The 22,435-nt window shown below is 39.5% G+C and overlaps 1 protein-coding gene across 11 annotated transcripts in view; it reads right to left on the bottom strand.

The window, feature by feature from the left end:
• Positions 1–22,435, bottom strand: part of DLGAP1 (DLG associated protein 1) — a 327,004-nt gene that overhangs the window by 245,568 nt on the left and 59,001 nt on the right. For all 11 annotated transcript variants that reach the window (XM_055323707.1, XM_055323706.1, XM_055323710.1 and 8 more), the window contains one exon: positions 17,105–17,319. In XM_055323707.1, the coding sequence (XP_055179682.1) occupies positions 17,105–17,319 (215 nt within the window). The remainder of the gene's footprint in view (positions 1–17,104; positions 17,320–22,435) is intronic.

Here is a 22,435-nt window from a genome sequence, read left to right on the forward strand (position 1 = left end):
AACTGTATACATCTCTTCCTTTCCCCTTTCAATGGTGGGGTGTGGGTGGCTAGGGCCCAGGTGATCTGTTATTACTGCTTGCCCTCATACCATCCCCTTCCCCACCTAGCTCCTCCTTTAATCCTTCTTAACCATGCCAGCATGGGAGGCAGCTAAGGGACCAGCAATAAGGCAGGACATAACATATAAATAAGAGACTCCGTGTAGTTCACTGTGATCTGTGTTTGAAGCCCATCTCAATCATAGGCATGGATATGCTTTATCTGACTTCAGAACTCTCCATGTTAAAAATCGTGCTCCTAATACCTTGCTGAACATGACTATGGCAATGGGAAGTGATGCCTGCAGAGGAGCCCATGAGTAACCAAGCCAGGATGTTTCCCATTTGGCACTTACATTATGTTGAATGTAGAAAGTTCTGCTATGTGTGAAGAGAGCTTCTCACACTTGGGGGATTTGTGTGGGGCAGGAAAGGCTCACATACAAGAATGTAAGAATCATCCACATGGGCTCACACATGGCCACCGAGGCATGCTTTGGCTGGCTGCCTCCTAGAGGGCAGATTGCAAAAGTTGGCAGGGACACCACCTAATTATCAAGGTAGCTGCGTGGCTGTGAGCTACTGTCCAATGTATCCAGCAGCAGAGGAAGCTCTGCCAATTCTGAGCACACAGGATCTGGCTAATTTGATAGCATATGGTGGAGAGAAAGTGCGTCACTAGTTTCCTCTCCCACCATGCTGACTTCTGCAAAGTTACTGGCTCCTTGTGTCCCACTGTGAGGCCCGTACATTTGTTCCTGCATGATGGAATAATGTCTCTTGAAGAAGACAGAATATCTTAGGGACTGTAGAATGGTCCAATGAAAACTTATTTATTGGTAAGGAGGAAGTATCTTCAGCCAACTTCATTCCTCATGAGTTACCAGTCATTTCTGAGTTGTCACCCTTAACACTCTATGGATCACAGAGGCACTTATTGAGTGTCCTAAGTGACAGGGGAGCTGGATGTCATGAGAAGCTCAGAAGAAGTTCCCAAATACTTTGAAAAAGACAGGGATTTTTTTTTTATTGGGGGCAAAGTGACATATCATTACAGATATTTTGACTCTTATATTTATCTCTTAGAGTTGCATGGCCTGTTGAATACAAATTACCCAAATATAACACACGTGTTTTCTTTGTATATGCCAACCAAAACCCACAAGACAATTTATTATTCTTTCATGATATGATCTCTTTAGGCATCTGGCAATGCTAAGATGCTGAACAAGTGGAATGAGCAGGGCTACAGGACTTGGTCGAGGATAGAGAGACGTCATCTGATGATAAAATGGTTAACATGATTAAGGAGGTAAGAATCATGGCTATTGGGCTATTGCCAGTTGACAGCCAGGTTTCCCCAGCAGCTTCAGGCAAATCTCATCATGGAGGGTGACTACTGATGGCTTTCCTTTGCATCTGTCCTGGGTTCTAGTATGGAGATTGAGAGAGATAAATTAATTTGTGAGTAAGATAGGCACAGCATGTAGAGCTCTAGACTCAAGGTGCTCTTTGAAACTTTTCCATAGTGAAGATTTGGAGGACACAATGCTTTTCTCTTCTTAAGAATTCTGTCTCTTACTTGTTTCTCATTGGCATTTAATATTTTAGAAAATATTCTGCCTGAGGAGTCAGAAGACCTGAGCTAAGCCCCGTTCTGCTCATGCCCTTCAAGTAGTGGAGTGGATTCTCCTGCAGAGAAGGGGGGCTGTTTACTGATCAAATGAGATCATAAATAACAAACTTTTACAACTATAAAATGACATAAAAATAAAATACTCTTATAGCGAGTGCGTAGGAAAAATGTTTCCAATAGTTCTGGCACTCCATTGAAAGGATTTGGATAGTGTGTTCTCTTCAGGAGCCTGGAAGAGAGAAAATGTGCACCGAGTGACAGTACATTCAGGAGATCCTGGGAGGAAACCAAAAATTGGCCATCTGATCTTGGTCTGTGAATGCTATTGACTTATCAGTCACAAGCTCTCAGTCACTAAGCTAAGAGCTGAAGTCACCTTGGAGAAGGGAACTGGTGGGTTCTCATCATGCTGTTCAAGCAAATTATAGCCACAGGTCCTTTGTTGGTAAAAATAATCACCAGAATTCATTTTTAATAATGAAAGAATGCATTTACTAGTACTTTCTCCTTCCTGTGGCTTAACACTATGGTTTCTTGAACTATTGTACTCAGAGGCAGCCAGTGAATCTGCCTGATGGTGTAGATCAGAGGATGAAAATGTGAAGAAAGAAAACTTCCTAGTGTTAAAGGCTAGTGAGGATGGAAACAGGACATTTTTAACATTCTTGGTGGTGGATCAGGTAGGTTATCCTACACTATCAGAAGGGTTGGTTTCCACCCAGATTGGCCAAGTGAGTCAAGGAATCAGTGCATCATGAGCATCTGATCCTCAGTAATCCTTACTCCTCAGACATTGATTTTCGGGAAACACATGCAAAGATATTCATTTAGAACAATAAGCAAAACACTGAACTTCACCAAACCATAGATCAGTCTCAGCTACCTGCCAGTGAAATCTTCCAACAGAGGAGATGTATCAGTGAGAAGTGGGTAAAGGGACACAGACAGGATTTCCAGGGAAGACATAATATGTCCTCAGTCGTATAGGTCTAAATGGGGAGGGCTTGGTAGAAGCAGACTGCTCCCTCAGCTAAGAGGCCTTTCAGGTCAGCCAGGGAAGTACCTTCCATTCGGATCCTGGGACCAGGGATGAACATACAGGGGATCAGGGGCATATACAAAATAGAAGAAAAACATAGTCGAGGATGGATTTGGGAAGGAGGAAGAATTTCACAGAACCTGGCCAAGGTCTACCTAATTGGCTTGGCACATGGCGGTGTTTGAGTAATCTATTCTCTGTAAATGTATCTGTTTTTATGGTTTTCCAGTTGTCTTTTTTCTTCTAGGTTTGTTTGTTTCTTTATTTTTAAGTAAAATTTGTATCTTGTGCACAGGAAACACTATAGACATGCTTACTGGATAAAACATCTCAGATTAAGTGCTTCATATTAGCTCATTGAATTCTCACAATATTTATTTAATTATAAATAGTTAGAACTATTTTTAGAAATGAGAATCTCCCCTGCGGTGAAACTCCACAAAGCAACAACAAAAGCCATGCCCCAAGAAGTAAGTTGCCTAAGGTTGCAAAGTGGTAAAGTCCAGATCTGTCCTCAGAGCTGCCTTTTCTTATTACTTTGGGCTACCTCTATATCAGCAGCTCTTTGACCTGATGGTCATGGTGAGCCCTTGAGGGGTGGGCACTGTGCTGATGGGGAAAGGAAGAAGGTAAGGGGTGGGGCAGTGGCTAAGTGTACTGTCCCCACTGGGGTTTCTTCACCACACTCCTCTGGTTCCTGAAATTATCCCATATCTCACAGGGCTGAGGGGAGCCAGCAGACTCAAATGGCAACCGTTATATTTTCATTACTTTATCATGTCATCTAAAAAGTAGTGTGTGTGGGCAGCCCGGGTGGCTCAGTGGTTTAGCGCCATCTTCAGCCCAGGGTCTGATCCTGGGGACCCAGGACCCAGTCCCACATCGGGCTCCCTGCATGGAGCCTGCTTCTCCCTCTGCCTGTGTCTCTGCCTCTCTCTCTCTGTGTCTCTCATGAATAAATAAATAAGATCTTAAAAAAAAAAAGTGTGTGTGATATGTGTGTATGTGTGTGTTTTCTTTAAATAAAGGAGAACAGGGGCTCCTGGGTGGCTCAGTTGGTTAAGCATTAGACTCGATTTTGGCTCCCAGGTTGTGATCTCATGGTCTTGAGATGGAGCTCCCCGCCCTTCTCCCAGCCCTTGGGCTCTGTGCTCAGTGGGGAGTCTGCTTATCTCCCTCTCCTTTTCCCTCTGCCTCTCTCCTGCCCCTCTCAAATAAATAAATAAATAAATAAATAAATAAATAAATCTTTACAGAAAAATAAAGGAGAACAAAAACCATTATTCTCCAGGGTACAGAGAATGATCAGGGTACAGGAAATGATCATGGGAGCCAGACAGAAGCTCAGCAAGCTATTTTCCACAATACTCAAGCTCAGCTACTTAAAGCGTGGGTGGTTGCCATAGTAACTACTTAAATAAACTCAGGGATGGTCCAGGGGGGTCAAGCAGCACATGCATCTAATAGATTTACCTTATTTTGGGAAAACAAAACAAAACGAGAAAACCTAAGATTTTTTCCCCTCAAGGGTCACTTTTTCTTCCTGCTAATACTAGGACTTTCCTTTGCCTAAGATAATTGCTTTTTTGCTTGTTTTTGTTTGTTTTTTTCATGACAGCTAGGGAAAGAATAGGAAGATTTTAATCTGTTTTCTAAACCACTCAGCCGATCTCAAAATATTCAAAAAGGAAAATAAGCTGGAAATTTCTAGCTATTGATCAAATATATCACCATGACTATAGGTCACAAAAAGAAAAAAACAAACAAAAATTCATTTATTTTTACAATGGTCACCTGGATTGTTTTTGCAGTAGTGAATTGTTTGTATTTACCTCCTGAGTGGCATAGTTTTAGAACCCAGTCCTGCCTGCAAGGAATTGAAAAGGCAGCCTTTGTGATTATATTATATTCTTTGATTTTGATGGCTGGGAACGTTTCACTTGACATCATGCTTTTTGTTTTGGCTTCATTTTCTTCAAATGATCAAGTGCTTTGAGATCCTAAGCTTCACGTTTATGGAGATTACTGTAAAATTCTTACTCATTCCTGCCCTCTTACCTAAGACTTAGACTCCAATGATTCTTTTTCTTATAACTCAGCCTTTTTGCCTTCTTTGGCTTTGCATAAAGAATATTCTCCATGCAAAGAATATTCTCCTAAGTTATGGTTTACCTCTGTAATGGAATACTTTTCAGTGGTCAAAAAGAATTTCTTAAAAAAAATGTATGTGCACATATGTGAAACAATATTTAAGAAATAGTTTTTAGCAAAGAGAGCAAATTGCAGAACCATGCATATAAAGTATAGACATATGTTTAAATAACATCTGCATAGATCACTTCTGAAATACACAAATATTGGTAAAAATTTTTACCTCTCAGCGGTAAAAAGGGATGGACAAGAAGGAAGGCTTTTACATATTATTATTTTTTTTAAGATTTTATTTATTTATTCATGTATCTCATGAGAGAGGCAGAGAAATAGAAGGCGAAGCAGGCTCCCCACGGGGAGACTGATGTGGGACTTGATCCCAGGACCCCGGGATCACATCCTGAGCCAAAGGCAGATGCTCAACCACTGAGCCACTTTTACATATTATTAAAATACTTGTTGGTGCTGTTGAAAGTCTTAGGAGTATTATTTTTATAATAAAAACAGAAAGGAGATATGTGTAGGCATAAAATTTGTTATGGTATAAAGTATTACCACAATATACAAGAGAAAATAACAATGAGGGACATGACCCATTCTTGGTTGACTTTTGATTTTTATCAAAAAATCTTTATCTGTGTAATTCTGCATACCAGGCCTTTCTGGTATCATCCTAGCCTACACTTCTGGTACTTCATGCCTGGATCAGTACAACTTTCCTCAGGCTCATTAACTTGATTTCACAGTCTGCCTGTGTCTCTCACATCCAGAGGCAGTGTAGTGCAGTGGTTAATGATGTGGGCTCTAGATTTAAAGCCTGGCTGTGGACATCTAGCTCTGTGAACTTGGGCAAGTCCATTAACCTCCCATGTCTGTTTCCTTATTGTATAACTCAGGATAATAAGAATTCCTGCCTGGAGGTACCAGTAGAATTACTATTTGTACTGGCGTATAGGAAGTGCTTCTAGGTGTTAGTCATTATCGTTTGAGGTGATTTTTGTTGTTAAAATTAGCTACACAGTGATGACGGGGAAAAAACCCCCAAAGAAACAAAAAAGAAAAAAAAATAGAGAAAAGCAAAAGAAAGGGGGAAAATCACCCATAAAGTCTCCTCACAGAGAGAATGACCACTGAGATGTTAGCAAACATCCTTCCAGATATAGATCCCCCTGTAAATAATGTTGATCATTCTCTTATTTAGATGGGAAAAAAATTCTCCTGTAATTGGCTTCTTTTTTTTTTACATGCCACAGAGGTCATTGTTCTAAAACAACACTGACATTATTTTCTTCCTCTGTCATCAATGGTTCCCTATCAGTAACTAGATTCAAACAAAATGAATTCTCTAATTTAAGGATCTTGCTGGTGAAAGTCTTTACTCTCTAACAATAGTTTCCCATTTTTAAACACTCCTGTGGCAGTGAGCTCAGTTCCTTTCTCTTCAGAAGTGTTTCCCCTGCCCAGTTTCTTATCTCTGGGTAATTATTTAAATTCCATGCTGAATCCTTTCTCTCTCATGAAGGCATCCTCTGCTTTTTCTATCAGAATAGCTTTCTATTTTCTGAACAATTAATGTTATTTTGAAACTTACAAATTATACAAAAATTGTTTTCTCCATTTTGGTGGCACTTAATCACAGGTAGTAGAGACACAGCTGTATCTTTCTCTTGTCCCCCTCAGGGAATGTAGCAGCTTGAAAACTTTGATTTCTCTGGTAAGAATTATTACTAGTTGTGAATGAGAAGACTTGGATACTAAAATTTGCCAAACAGTTTAAGCAAGTCTCTTCTCTGGGCCTCCGCCTCCTCATAATATAACTGGGCTGGAATAATCTCTGAGGTTTTTCTGGGCTTTACTTCTAAGATTTCCCTCTTGTCCTGTCTTTGAAGGATGGCTGCATGAAGATAACTGGTAAATAAATGCTTAAAAACTGGCTTTCTAGGAAGAAAAAAGAAATCTCTGATTTGTAAGGTCTGTTGATTTCTGTAGTGTAAACCCTCTCATCGTGGCCAGTGTCAAGTTGCCAGAGTGACAAGAGCGAATTGGAGAAGAGGTGCACACCATTGGTTCTCACTGGCAGACTAGACCAGCCAACATCATGGAGTGGTTCCTTTTAATGAAGAGAGGCGTGATCTCAGACTTAAAGAATGTGGTTATTTTAATTCTCAGCTTCTCTTACTCTGAAACCCTGACATTATCTATCTCCACTGAGTGAAAAGAAGCAAGGGAAACAACACAAGAAAGTGGTTCTGTCTTGGCTTTTGAATTTCAGGCTCTCCAGACATGAGCTCTAGGATCAGCCCAGTCTCCTCAGGTGCCCAAATCCACAGCACAGCATCCATCTCTCTTAAAATCTGGCCCAGGGATGATGCTACTGAGGTAGTGGCAATTTCATATGCAGGTGGTAACCTGGATCTATGCCTAGAACTCTCATTTCTGCTTCTTTTGGGAAAGAGAAGTGGTCCAAAGAACTAAAAGAAGTTTCTGAACTGAAAGCCAGAAACAATGTCCAGATGGTGAAGATAGTCTTACTCAGAGAAGAGTCCCCAGAGCAGTGGAAGAATGAAAGGTAGAGTGGAAAGCAGATGGCTGGAGCCTAAGACCCAACACCAAGCTGGGCCCTACCTCCTGAGGCTCAAAACCATGTGGAACCCTTGGTTTATCTGTTAAGTGTTGGTAAAAATCAGTTCTAAATTCCTTCTGAGACCATTGGGAGGATCAAATGAGATACACTGAAAACACTTGATAAGCTGTTATTAATCATTTTTAGCTTGAAAATTAGGCTTGAAAGAAAATTAAAATATTGTTATCAGGGTAGATGATCAAGTATGTTTCTTCCTCATTGTTTTATTTTGAGTGGCAAATCAATTTGAAAGAATGCTAAGAAATTAATGTGATTATTGCAGAGAATCCTCCAATTCTAAAAGGTCTAGTTAATGTTGGTCTTATAGCCTCTCCCCTCCTCCTAATGGATCTAGAATGAGTAGGGATTCCCCAGATGAACTAACAGAAATATGCTAATGTTCAGCATGGATGACAACACTTGGGATGGCTGCATAGATATTTTTAACATGCTAATGTGTACCTGCCAGACTGAGCTCCCAGCCTCCAGGTGGGCTGGCAATGCTAAGTAGGGTTGAGAAGCAACAGGGAGCTTTGCAGAGAACCACAGATTCAGAAGCACAGGGAGGGTAAAGAGTAAGAGGAAACACAAACACAGCCAATGGGTGGTGGGCATTGGAAATTCAACTCGACAGATATGAGTTAAAACTACTCCGCGAAGCTACTGTTCAAGCCACCTGAGGCATTTAGGGATAGTTCAACAGTAAGTTAACATTCATTTAGCACCTCCTCAGGGCTGACCCTGTGCCAGTACTTCGCAAACACTACTTCAGATAGCATGATGTGGGGACAGAGAAAATAGAAGCATGTGTCAGAAGGCTACATCTACCTTGAGAAATCTTTGAATTCAGTGTTTCAGGAACTCTCCAGAGAAAGAAATAGTACCCAACAGGGAGTGGTTACATTTGAGAGGATGATCCAAAAGAATTAAGAATTTTTTCTTACTCTTCTCCCCCATTACATTGTAAGTTCTGTTATGCTAGCAACCCTGACTACTGATGTATCCCAATGCTTAGCACATAGTAGGTGGTCGAAAATAATAATAATGATGGTAATAGCTAACATGTATGGTGTACTTACCATGTGCTGGGCACTGTTTGAAGTTTTGTGTATGTAACATTATTGAATCTTCACAATTATTCTTGAGGTAGGAAATATTATTATCCCTGTATAACTGATGAGGAAATTGAGGCACAGAATGGTTAAATTATTTCCTCACAGTAATACACCTAGAAGTGATAAAGCTATGATTTTGAACCCAGGTAATTGCAGAGCCTGTGCTCTTCAGCAATATGTTGTAATAAATCTTAATTGAATGAATAGATGAGGAGATGGCTTTTCTGGGGGATAGGGTGAGGAACAGCATTAACAGAGACCTTGAAGTACCATTACAGCTGTTCACCAAATACACCAAGCTCTCCATTTTCTGGGCACATAGTTGTATTACACCTCTGTGTCTGGTAAATCAGGGTGGTCATGTGGATGGCTTTAGCAATAAAATGTGAGCAAAAAATGACACACATCATTTCTAGGAAATAGGGCTCAACTCACCACCTTCCCTTTTCCTGATTTAGTGACCATGAAAGCACCAATTGAGATATACCCTCTTGTCATTTTGGGTATCTGAATGACTGCAATGAGCAGACCTCCTGACAATTCACAATGGACCCATATTGTGAGCAAGAAAGAAACTTTTGAGATTTGGAGGTTTTTTATCAACAGAGCATAACCTAGTCTATCCTAACTAGTACATAAATTAGTACCAGAAATGGGATGCTTATGAAATAGCAACAACAAAATACCCTAATATATGTGGGTATAGCTTCAGAAATTGGTATGGAGCATCAAGGTAATTATTAGAGGTTGGAAACATTCTGATCTAGGTTATGCAGCGGTGAATCGCTTGGTAAACTGTTGTCTGCAACAAGTTGGTGTAATAAGCGAACTCATAACTATAGGGGAGATAGATGCAAAACACAATGTTAATAGCATGTGTTGGTTGCTGTTGGCAGCCTTCAACAAGGTGTTACGCAGTTTGAAAGAAATCCAGAAAAGAATTGGTTAGACTGTAAGTAGCCTGTAAGAGGCTAGACATTCAAAAACCTAAAGGATTTGGAAGAAGGAGCTGATTTTAACTCAATTTGTAAAAGGTAAACTGGATATGGTATTTGAGTAATGAAGATATAATGAAAACCTACCCTGGGGGCAAGGTTCAAGTCAAGGATATGACTGCCTCACCCTCTTGTTCAAACCTTTGAATGGAGTCACATGATTTAGAATGAAGATACGATTAGGTAAATACTTTGATTAGACAAAATGATTCAGAGGGAAGCAGCTAATAAGTTGATCTTAGATAGAGGCATGGGGGTGGGAGGGCAAACAAACAGAGCAAAACAATCGTTTCTAGGAGGGTTCTGTGAGTGTGATTTTTTTTTTTGTTGTTTGTGAGTGTGATTTTTACAGGGAACTCACCAGAATCCATTGATGAGAAGCTACAGTCGTGAGAGAGCTATACTGCCAAAGGAACTATAAGCCTAAATTAAAAGATGTAGTAACAATGGGGGGGGGAGTGGTCCTAAAATATCTCTTGAAGTCCAAGAAGCACACATTTCTAGATGTGTACTTGGATATGGTCAAGAAAGATAATAGAAATGGGAGACTTTCCCAGGGCGGGGAGCTAGGAGACGGTAAGAAGTTGCTTCTAGGGAGCCAAATTGTACCCTGATCAAGAAACATTGTCTTCCCCAGGGTAGGGAGCCTTACTGCATCTTCCCCAATGGGACTGTAGAATTTCTATGGATCAGTGACTACTGTTGTCTCCCTCCTCCTCCTCCTCCTTCTTCTTCTTTTTTTTTTTTTTTTTTGGTGTTATGGTGATTTAGAAGATTAAAAAAAAAAAAAACCCAAACCAAAAAAACAGGAATGTAGAGTCCTTAGAACTCAGGCACTTAGATCATTAAAACTTAAATCTCTACTCTATGTTTTAAAATCTTTCTTTCTCTAAAATGTATCTGAATTTCCTTTCATTCTTTCACCTTCCTCAAAGATACAGAAGCACTTCTTTCCTCTGAGGTCATGATCATTATAGGAACAGGCCAATCTAGGTCAGTTTCCTTCCCAAACAGGCTTTTCTAAAGAGCAATTATGGGATCCCTGGATGGCTCAGTGGTTTAGGGCCTGCCTTTGGCCCAGGGCGCAATCCTGGAGTCCTGGGATCCAGTCCCACGTTGGGCTCCCAGCAGGGAGCCTGCTTCTCCCTCCTCCTGTGTCTCTAACTCTCTCTCTCTCTCTATGTCTATCATAAATAAATAAATAAATCTTAAAAAAAAATAAAGAGCAATTATATGGCAAGAAACCAAGATGTGGTATAGACTACAGTGCTCGCCCATGCTCATCTCATTTGGAGGAGAGTATTCATACTGAAAGAGGAATTGATTTTTCTTAAGCTGGGAATGGTGATCTGAGTTGAATATAACAGGCAATTTCTTGTACCAGTTACTGTTTGTTTTGTTTTTCAATGAGGCTTATTTCTAGCAAGGGGTTGAAACAAATTTAGGTACTTTCTCTATGAGCAAGTGAATGAGTTTTAGTTTTAAACTTTTTTCCATTTCTTACTACTCTGGAACCTGGGGATGGGGGACTTGGGAGGATAGAATGTAATAAAAGAAAGTACTATGGTCAGGAAAGGATGGGAAACTCTCTTGAGTTCATGTCACTGAATTATAGTCACAAACTATTGTAGTGTCAGGTCATATTATTCTGTTCTCTTCCATTATAAAGAGCATCAGCTGTTATGTGTAAAATCATACTGAGGGTCAGGTAGGAGAGGAACATCAAAGTATCTGGGAAAATAGACCACAAAGGAAAACAGGCATTTCATACCACTTTACAACAAAGATGGGAGGAGATATATATGGCTACGTTCTTAAACATGGTTTATGTCCTAAGGGAAAAAAAAATCTCAATGCTCTCATGTCCACATACTCTAATTCCCCTTTTTCTGGGGAGAGAAGGATCTGAGGAACTGTAAGTAGGCAGGAGGAGCTTGTGGAATGTGAGGAACTAGCAGAGGACACAGTATGTCTAGAGAGAAAAAAGGGAGTGAGAAGTTTATACGAAGATACCCCAAAACAGACACTTTGGCAAGAAGCTTGTTTTGGGTTCTTGATATAAAACTGATCCATTTTGGGGCACCTGGGTGGCTCAATGGTTGAGCGTCCACCTTTGGCTCAGGGTGTAACCCTGAGGTCCTGGGATCCAGTCCTGCATCAGTCTCCCTGCAGGGAGCCTGCTTCTCCCTCTGCTGTGTCTCTGCCTTTCTCTCTGTGTCTCTCATGAATAAATAAATAAAATCTTTAAAAAATCATCAGCCCTTCCTTGCAGCTCTCAACGGTAACAAGCAGATGTGAGAACAGAGGTGAAACAGAGGTGAAGATGCCCTTGGTGAAAACACTAAGCTCCAGCTGTATACAGTCTCTCAAAATAAGCAGATCAGATTGATTTAATTAGGCACGTCCCAATTCCACTTACAAAATAAAATAAGATGGATCCATTTTATTTATTTTATTTATTTTTTATTTTTATTTTTTTAAAGATTTTATCTATTTATTCATGACAGACATAAAGAGAGAGAGAGTAGCAGAGACACAGGCAGAAGGAGAAGCAGGCTCCATGCAGGGAGCCTGATGCAGGACTCGATTCCGGGACTCCAGGATCGCGCCTTGGGCCAAAGGCAGGCGCTAAACCGCTGAGCCATGCAGGGATCCCCAAGATGGATCCATTTTAAATTTCCAGACTATAGTTGTAGGAGAACACCCCATATGTCTCTTCTCAAATTATTTTATTTACCAATACTGCTCTTTTTGTCTTTAAACAGTGAACTCCCAGATCTTCTGTACCTCATCCTTACAATTATATACAGTAGTGCTGAAAAGTCTTGAGACCATGTGAATGAGAGACAGGAACCTACGGCATCATCAGTCAGTGAGAAGTAGGGGCTGGAGAATCGTGTTGAGAAGGGTTCTGAAATGTATCTGTGTTCAGTGGAAAGGGTCCTATGATCCACTAAAGCTGGGATTGGCTAATGCTGTCTGCACGGGCCTGGGGGTTGTGGGTGGGTGGGGTGTGGGGAGTCTAGTGTACTGCAGCCTAAGCTCATCATTATATTTGGCTGTGTGTTGGGGGGTAGGGCTCAGAGACATTAATCTATATATATGTATGATATATATGTTCAGGATCAGGAAAATAATGACTATTAAGAGGATTAAGCATCTTGAAAATGAAAAACTACCTACCTTCAAGGTATTTAGGACTGAATATGAACCTTCTTGAAATCTTTTGTTAGATAGTTTATCAAAGTTGCTACACATTCTACCTAACTGGTCACCCCCAAAGCCAAACATGCAAAGAAGCCTGGAGCCCTCCTTGCCAATTTCAGAGGCCTTTCAAAGTCTATGATTATAATGACTACTTCCTCAAGGAGAAAATTTGTCTTAGTGCTTGGATGAGGGATAAAGAAGTATGAGGAAATTTTAAAGTGTTATTTACCTAGAATTAATGGATGGTTGAATTTAACTTTAGAATCTTTTAAATGGCAGCTCACTTTTTAAAAAGTTCTTTGGGGGGGGGGGAGTCCAAGACAGGATTTGGACATGGTTTTAACTAATCAGGGTTGTAGGCAGTAGTCTCGATGCTAAAATAAATAGCAAATCATAACAAATCCAACTAAGGTTTAAATTCATCAGAGCCAAGCTGTGGCAACACACTTTGAGGGGATTCTGGCCACTAAACCTCTTCTGGACTTGCCTGAGAATTTACTATTAAGCATCCAGAAGTTATTATTTGAAAATACTAATGTTTGATTATCCATTTCAAGTTCATGGTTAGCTAATAACAAAGAAAGAAGGCAAAGCTAATGGGGAGGTAAAGGGATTTGTTACCAGCTGTGGAACAAGACAAGGGAATGAGAGATATAATGGTCCTCAGTGAGTAGCTACAGAAACTTTGTGGCCCAATGATGGAGTTCCCTGTCTGAAGCCTGCTTGTGACTCTGGAATGTTCAACTGGCCTTTGGACACAATAACACTGAGTAGGTGACGTAAATAAACCCTCAAGATGCCTTTTAAAAATAGAGAAGAGAAAATGTAAGAAAGTACAGGAGTGCTTTCTCTCTAACATTTCTGACAGAAGATAGGAGTTGAAAACCTCAAACAAAATGTTGCCCCAATCTCACTTGGCTAATTTTAGTTATCTTGGTTCATGGCTATGATTCATCCCTAAAGCTGTGAATTGCTGAGGAGGAAGGAGGAAAAAAAAATTGACTTAAATGTCAAAGAAGTAAGAACAAAAATATAGTTTTCTTTTTTGGGGAAATAGAATTCCAGGATATGGGGATATATATTTTTTTTTCTCACGAGGGACTAAATGCTTCAAACTTCTAGAGAAATAATGATGGTCTTGAGTCAAAACATCATTAAGGAATAAAAGACAGCATTGATTATAAGTCATATCATGTTTGAATTTTTGCCTCCATAGTGTATTTCTGTTGGCTTCTTGTGTGCCTCCTTAAGAACCATTAAACTAGAACTCACCAGGAATCATCTGTAGTTGAGTATGATGGAAGCTTAATATGTATACTGTAAAGAGGAATGGAATCCCTAAGCCAGGTGAAGGAGGAATGAATGGAGACAAACATGACTATGAGAAATAAGCCTGGGGAATGGGATGATAGGAAAGAGAAGAACGGCATATTTGAATGATGATCAGATGTTGTCTTGCTTGCTAAAGAATAGACGGTCTGGTGAAATTCCATCTTGAGTAAAGAAAAAAAATGTCTAATTTATTAGGGGTCCCCTAGTAAGTTGGTTGCCATTTTGAATTTCCGTAGGTTTGGAGGAAGAAAATATTCACTAACAGCTCAGCTCAGTGATTGTTTTCACTGTCTGAAGTAGCTGACTTCTCTACCAACATCTTAGCCACTATCTGTGTTAGTCTCTTTCTTAAAACTCTTAAAAACTGCTGCTCTTAAAACTTCTGAGAAGTTGAAGAAATACATGATGGTTGTAAAAATAGGGCCCAGGACTTGAAAGGAATATATTATGTAGGAAGCAAAATGAAAAAGAAAGAGTTCCAATGACTTCAGAGCAAATATCCATCCTGAAGGTGTGTGGAAAGTAGCCCAAGGCATATAAATGTGAGAAGTGATTTCTGCACCTACCTTTGTACTCAGGCTCCTCAGAGCACTTCCCTCACCTTTCTTGTGCTCCATTCCTTTTGGTTCTCCTCATACCTGGGTATTACTGTGAGCAGCAGCAATCACTATGTCTCATTACCCGAGACCCATGTGACAAAAGCATCCTGAGAGATCAACTAACAATACTAAAGTGGTGGAAGGCACTCTGGATGTTGCAGAGACCCACTGCTTGCTGAGGAAACTGAGCTCTTGAAGGTCTAAATGACTTTCATGACCTAAGCGTTCTCTTCTTCGCTTCTTCTGGAAGATGTTAATTAACACCAGGACTGTGTTTGCCTATTATGGTCTCTAGTGGAGAGATATTTTAAAGTCCATAGAAGATATTTGCCAGAAGTTATCCTTGGCCACCCTCATTTTAAACCACCTTGGCGGACTGCCTTTATTACAAATCCAGGTTGGTTGTTTTTTTTCCCCCCTAGACTGGGTATATTTGATTTTCTGAGCCTTTGTGAGATGTGCCAATGTACAACATAACCTGTTTATATTTTTCATACCCATGATCAACTTTTACTTTGTGTGGCAGTATTATGGGCAGAATGACATTCCCCATATAAATATATCAAAGTCCTAACTTCCAGTACCTGTGAACATGACCTTACTTGGAAATAGGGGGTGGCTGATTTAATCAAGTACAGATGAGGTCATTAGGGAGGGTTCTAATCCAATATGAGTGGTGTCATGAAAGTCAACTGTGGGAAGACACAGAAGGGAGAATGCCATGTGATGACAGAGGCAGAGATTGAAGTGCAGCAGCTGAAAGCCAAAGAATACCAAGGATTGCCAGCACAACCAGAAGCTGGGAAGAGGCCAGGAAGGATTGTCCTCAACACGTTTCTCAAGGAGCATGGCCCAGCTGATAACTGGATGTCAGACTTCTAGCTCCCAGAACTGTGATATTACAAGTGTTTGTTGTTCTAAGCCACCCAGTTTGTGGGACTTTGTTATGGCAGTTCTAGAAAACTAATACCAGTAGTCATCAAGGCAAGGGGGAAGGGCATCTGTAAGCCAAAGGAAAGTAAGAAGAGCTTCTTTTCGAGGGTACCTGGGTGGCTCAGTTGTTGAGCATCTGCGTTTGGCTCAGGGTGTGCATCGGACTCCCTGCAGAGAGCCTGCTTCTTCTTCTGCCTGTGTCTCTGCCTCTCTCTCTGTCTCTCATGAATAAATGAATAAATAAAATCTAAAAAAAAAACAAAAACAAAACTTCTTTTCTTGGGTTGGTTTACTAGTGTCATTGGTATTAATTTTTTATTGAAATAATCTGGAGAGTTTCCACATGACCTCTTGAAAAATTTTTTTTGTGAGAGGACTCTCTCTGTCTACTTATTGAAGATATAGCATATTTTGCTATCTAAATGTTTTCTTCATAGAATAGTCCACTATTTTTCAGTGCTCTAGATTAATTATCTAGTTTGTTTTCCTTAATCTGACAGCTTTGGCCTTTTTATATTTTATTTATTTTGTCTTTTAATATTTTATTCTGTAATGTAAAGTAAATGCATGAATAGTAGTATGTATTTCTTCAAAATATGGGAAAAGGTACTTAAAAATCTGAATTATCCATAATATATTTTTCAAATTATGGTCCAAGCCTTGACATATTCCAAGGTTCTGATTTACTCTTCATAAATAATATTAAAAATTAAATCAGGCCTTGCTTAAAATAATCAATTTCAGTAGTTTCTTTTGCAGTGCTGTTCTCTATTTACAAATAGCACAAATGGAGGTAAGGACTACTTATATTTTTCAAAACCCAAAACTATTTTTTAAAAGATTTAATTTTTGAGTAATCTCAACACCCAATATGAGGCTCATACTTAAAATTCTAAGTTCAAGAGTCACAGCCATGTGCCCCCCAAGCATTATTAAGGTCTTATAAATTATATGTGTTTAGTGTCCAATTTAAAAACCTATATCAAGAACCTTCACATATGAGCCAATTTTTAAACATAGCTGCTTTCTATAAATTTCTCCAAGATCATCTGCCCAATTATATTACTCAATTATCTGAAAAATTCAGATTTAGTGGTTAAGAAAACATCTAAGAGTTGAGATACATAGATCTTCTCTTTGACCAGAAATCTTAATTCATTTCAGAAGCCATTCTGGATGGTTTTAAACTCTTTTTCTTGGAGTTTGGGGTTCAGTTTATGATCTCTGCAGAACATACCTGGATGTCCATATCTTTGAAGGCACTAGAATACACAAGTCAGGCCCCAAGTCAAAATCAATAGGCCATTCAGTGCATTGCACTGCTCCAACTGTAGGGTGGACTCTGCCCTAGTCACTCCAGGAGTCACACTATCTGATTCTAGGTGCTAATACAAGGAGCTGGACTACAAGAAGTAGAGCACTGGAAACACTTACTTGAGTGTGGTGAGTTCTGTAAGGGATGGCTGAGTAGCCTTGAGATAGCTTTCTCTTCGTGCAGCAACTTTGGGAGAAGGCTTGGGACTTGTGTCGGAGTCACCACTGTCTTCATCTCCCATGGCTTTGATGTAGCTGCCACTCCGCATTCTTCGGCACGGGATTTCGTCGTCTTTACCACGAGGGGTGTACCCTGTCCAGTCATCCTGAGGGACCTATTCATATAGAAAACAGATAATTTTTAATAAAATCCTATAATTTTCTTTCTTTTTTTTGATATGACACGGAACGTGGGTAACATTGATGAATTATCTAGAGCTTCAGACTTTCATTTTTCAATAATGGTGTTGTGTTTTACTGTAATTGATTTGAAAACATTTTAATCCATGCAAGTCCATGTCTTGATCTTTAAAACATCCTGTGTATTAGGAAAAATTAAGACCATTGGCTTTGATTTACTTCTCATTTTTCTCATGCTAATAAGAAGAATTCTAAGAAACAATCCCAAAAAGAATGCCATTGGAAAGGAGAACAGTTTTATTTGAGCTTTTCAATTATTTGTTTTCAATTATTGTTTAAAATTTAAGAATCTTTTGGTTTTATTTCCACCCTCCTCACACCTTTCATCTCTACTGTCTTGTATCAAATCTCTCTTCTTCCTGAGCCAGCTACAGCTTCCCAATAACCTATTCTGTCTGAACCCCTCTTAATTTGTATTCAAAGCAGTCTTCAAAGGTTTCCAATGATCTCATAAAAGCTAGTGGCCTTTTCTTAGTTTAAATTTTCCTTGGCTTCTGAACACGCGCGCGCACACACACACACACACACACACACCACCCCTGAAGTGTTTCTCTACTTACCTGGTAGAGCTACTTATCTGAATTGTTCTTTTCCTCTTGCTCTGCTGGATCCAATTCTAAATCCTCACTTGGGGGTACCACAGAAGATAATGTTCTTAGTACACTGCCCCCCTTTTGTTTCTACAATCATTTCCTTTGAATTCAGCAGAATACTACACTATGCTATAGAAGATTTCTTTATGACTTTCTCTTCAGTTCCACTTAGATTTTCCACTTCAACATGGACTCAGCCTAGGATCTCATTACTCCTCCATTTAGTAAAAGAAATGCATAATGACCACTCTTTTTATCCATTAAGAAACAACAAACAGCCTATGGTGCATAGAATACTGTGCAAGGCTTAATGAAAAGAAACCAAAAAAAAAAAAAAAAAAAAAGGGAGGCTTCTTTTGCCCTTCACATGCTTTAACAGCAATGAGAAGACAGCATAAACACAGTTGGGAATAGTTCCAAATAAACACGTCAGCAAGTTTAAGATATGGCTTCATAAATGGAACATGCACTGAAGAGAAACTAGAAAAAGTAGGAGTTATCAGTAATGGTGATGAGGAAGGAGTAGCCAGGAGGGGTTCCCTGAAACTGGCCAAATTTCAATGAGAAAGTAAACAGGATTTAATATTTTGATGCTAAGTACTTATTGATTATCCATCAAATATACTGTTTCATTATTAACATTTGACTATGCTAAGTATTTGCTTACAGGATCTTTCTTTAAATCTATGTAACAACTCTGCATAATTTTTTTCTGTATTTCTCAGATGAGACACAAGAACTCAGAGAGCTTAAGGAATTTGCCAAAGAACACACAACTAATAAAAGAACACATAATAGCACTGGCATTCAAAGCAACTTGGTTTGACTCCAAAGATTAGAATTTACTTAACCTAAATTTTATGGTTAATAATATATGAATTTTAAATCAGAATGGTTCATAAAATTGTCCACGATGACACATACACATATTAGACACTAGTTTCTAAATGTTATAAGGCCTAGGAAGTGAGAATGAATGTTCCATTAAAAAAGCACCATAAAGGGGTGCCTAGGTGGCTTGGTCAGTTAAGCATCTGACTCTTGATTTTGGCTCAGGTCATGATCTCAGGGTTGTGAGATTGAACCCCACATCGGAACACATAAATCTCAACTATGAAGGGGCAAAGTTCCAACCTGGCAGCTCCCAGGGACTTGCTCTTAACCACTATTTAATGCTGTCTTTCTTTCTGGGCTATAATCTTGGCAGCTATAGACACAAACAACTCTAGTCCCATGTCACTTTAGTAATCCATTCCATCTGATCCATTTGCCGTTTGTTAACCATGGTAGTAACAGTGTAGAGTTTTAACTTTTTTAGCTAAAAAGCATCAAAATCACTACAGCAACAAGGAAGATTTCTTAGTGAAATTATAAATGTTTAGAACAGTCTTGTTTTCCTTCAGTTGGAAGGTGACTCACTGCAAAGATATGATCATGTTCAGAACCTCATTATTGGCTTAGCAGTTACATTTTATAAATTAAGTTGGTACAGTTGAGGGTCATAGACGATGCATTTAGCACTTGGCCATTTCTCAGTACTGATGCACAGTTCATAAATAAACACTGGTCTCTGGAATATGTCAGAGACTAAGGACAAACTTATATCAGGTCATATCAGTTATGAAACAAAACGTGGAAAATTTCTGTTTAGATGTTTTTCCCAAAGTTAGTTTATGGTAGAAACTTGGGCTTGCACTAGAAATAGGTTGCAACTGTTGGGAAGGGAATCAACTAGGAAGTATTTAATCTGTATATCTCTCAGTGAAACAGTTTTCAAATGATAGCAGCTAAGAAGTTGCATGGAATTTAAAAATTAATCCATTGTTCTTACACCTAAGGTAGCCTACAACAAGATTACCTATAAATCAATACTGAAATCAGTTCGAAGAAAAATGTAAAACAAAAGAAAATCAAGATCTTGGAGAAGAAAAAAATAATGTCGCTGAAATTGCTATGACCAAGCTCGAAGCTTTATTCTGACTCTTTTAAAGCAAAAGCAAAAGAGGAGAGAGTGACCACATAGTTTTCAAAGAAGGTATACCAATTTTTAAGGGGTCCAAGTGTGAAATGTTACTCCCTTTTTATTGGAAAGAGAGGAGAATCATGGGCCACAGCTACTACCATGATCTAGTCAAAGGTTAATGTATCTGTCTGCCTTACTTGCACAGAAAGAAAAAATGTTGGGAAATCCAGAGAAACTGTTAACCTTACAGCTGTCTGAGAAAGCCTTCAGTATGACTGGTCCTGGCAGTTTAAGGGAATAGAAGTCTTGGTAAGGAAGGAAAACTGGAACAAATAGAAAAGCAGCCTGGGCACTTGTTGATGACAGGCCAGCCAGATGTCTTGCTTGTAGGCACCAACCTTGGAGCTGGTTGGAATGAACAAATGTCAAAGGAAGAAGAATAAAATTAATATAATAAAGGCTTGATTTAACAATAGTTTTGAATTAGAGAAAAAGGATTATTTGCTCTTTAATGCATATGTTTAAGCATTAAACTCTAATAGCTTTATTTTCAATCAAACATAATGGGGATTAGTGTACATTTTTTTATTTCAGGAATAGCCATTCTATAACTCAGACCACATGTCATAGTTCAGAAATACGAAAGACTTCTGACCAAAGAATGACCATAACCAAGTGCTATCATCCTCTAATTACAGGATGAGGATATTTTCTTAATTGAAATAGTGTATGGGCACTGAATGATGGATCATTCTAATCATAGCTATAGTCTATTCAGTTACAGAACAGGAGAAAATTAAACATGACCTAATGGGGCATGCTTGCATTTTCTGTCTTCTCCCGCATCTCTCTTTGTTCCGTCTCCCTCTTCCTTCACATCTGCAAGTATTTTTTGCTTGTTTCTTTTCCAGTCATGGTCTGGGTGCTGGGAATATACAGCAGTGAAGAATATAAACATGGATCTCATGCTATGAAGCATGTATTCTGGAAGCAGTGAAGGAAGAGATAGATAACAGCCAAACACACACATAAATGAAGAAGGTAATTTCAGGAATCATAAATGCCATTAGGAAAATAAGATGGGGTAACAATGTGGCTGGAGGGTGAATACTTTAACCTGTTTCTCGAGAAAGGCACTAGGAAAGCAGTAATACTCCAGAGGAGATCTGTTGACCAAAGGAGCCAGCCTGGAGGAGAACTGGGAAGAGCTCCCAGGCAAAAAGATCAGTCAGTGCGGAGTCTCTAGAGTAAGAATAAGCATGGTACATAATTAAAGCCTAGGAATGAAAATGCCAGCATTATGGGAGAGTACCCAGCAAGAGGAAGGTTATAGAAGGAGAGCCCAGAGGTGTAGGGCTAGGCTGTGGAACTGTCTTGCATGTCTGTCTAAAATCTTCCTTCCAGGCTGAACTCAGCAATTCTGAAGCTCCCTCCAACTGCTCCAGATTAAATTGATCTTTTTAATGAAACCTATAGCCTGTATCTCTATGTTAGGGGTCAGCAAACTATAGCTCACAGACTAAATCCAACTTACCATCTGTATTTGTAAATAGAGTTTTATTGGCACACAGCCATGCCTATTCCTTACAACTGGCTGTGACTAATGTCAAGTTACAAGAGCCCAGGTGCATGGTTGTGTTGGTGACTGTATGGCCCCAAACCTAATCCACATTGTTCTTCTGCACACCTACTTTGCATAGTCACACAATGGCATTTATATGTACCACATGTTTTATGCGCCTTTGTGTCACCTCTCCAGTTACTGGGTAAGCTCACAGAAATAGGGTAAGCAGTATTGCTGGAGGGTCAGAGGTGTGAGCTCTACATCTAGACTATCTGGGTTTGAGTTCCTTCTTTGTCATTTACTAGGTTTATGACTCAGCTTCCTTGTCTGTTTCCTACCCCACAGAGTTCTGCACGGATTAAATGAGGTAATGCCCACAAATGCATAGGGAGTGCTCAGTAAAGGTCTTTTAGCAGAGCTCTGCACTACTGTTAGCACTCAGATGCTCCCTCATGATGGATGACATTGGGTTTCCAAGACTCATGCCTGCTTCCAATTTTCTTTCTCAAAGAAAGGTCAAAAATAATTGAAAGATATTAAGCAAAACATAAAGTCCTAATATACTATCTACTCCCATCATTTTAAATGAGAGTTCCCATCAGTAAGTACCCCGACTCTCTGTCCTGGGGTCTCATCTCTATTTTGCAGGGCTGAGAGGGGAGCCTGTAGCCTTTGGGCCACCAAAAGGTTGCCTGGACTCCCAGTGATTGAATCCCAAATGCCTCTTTTTGGTTCACAAAGGAGAAAACCTAGAAGGGGAAAAAAAAGCCTTCCTGGAAACTTTTGTTTGTATTGAATTTTTTGTTTTTAAACCTTGACCCTAGACCTGCATATTCCAGATGTATGAGGACTGTCCAGACCAAGAGAGGAAGTCTGGGCTACATGAAAGTTCTGCTCTTTGCCGCTCTGAG

Source organism: Nyctereutes procyonoides, unplaced genomic scaffold, assembly GCF_905146905.1.
Source record: "Nyctereutes procyonoides isolate TBG_1078 unplaced genomic scaffold, NYPRO_anot_genome, whole genome shotgun sequence".
Lineage (NCBI taxonomy): Eukaryota > Metazoa > Chordata > Mammalia > Carnivora > Canidae > Nyctereutes > Nyctereutes procyonoides.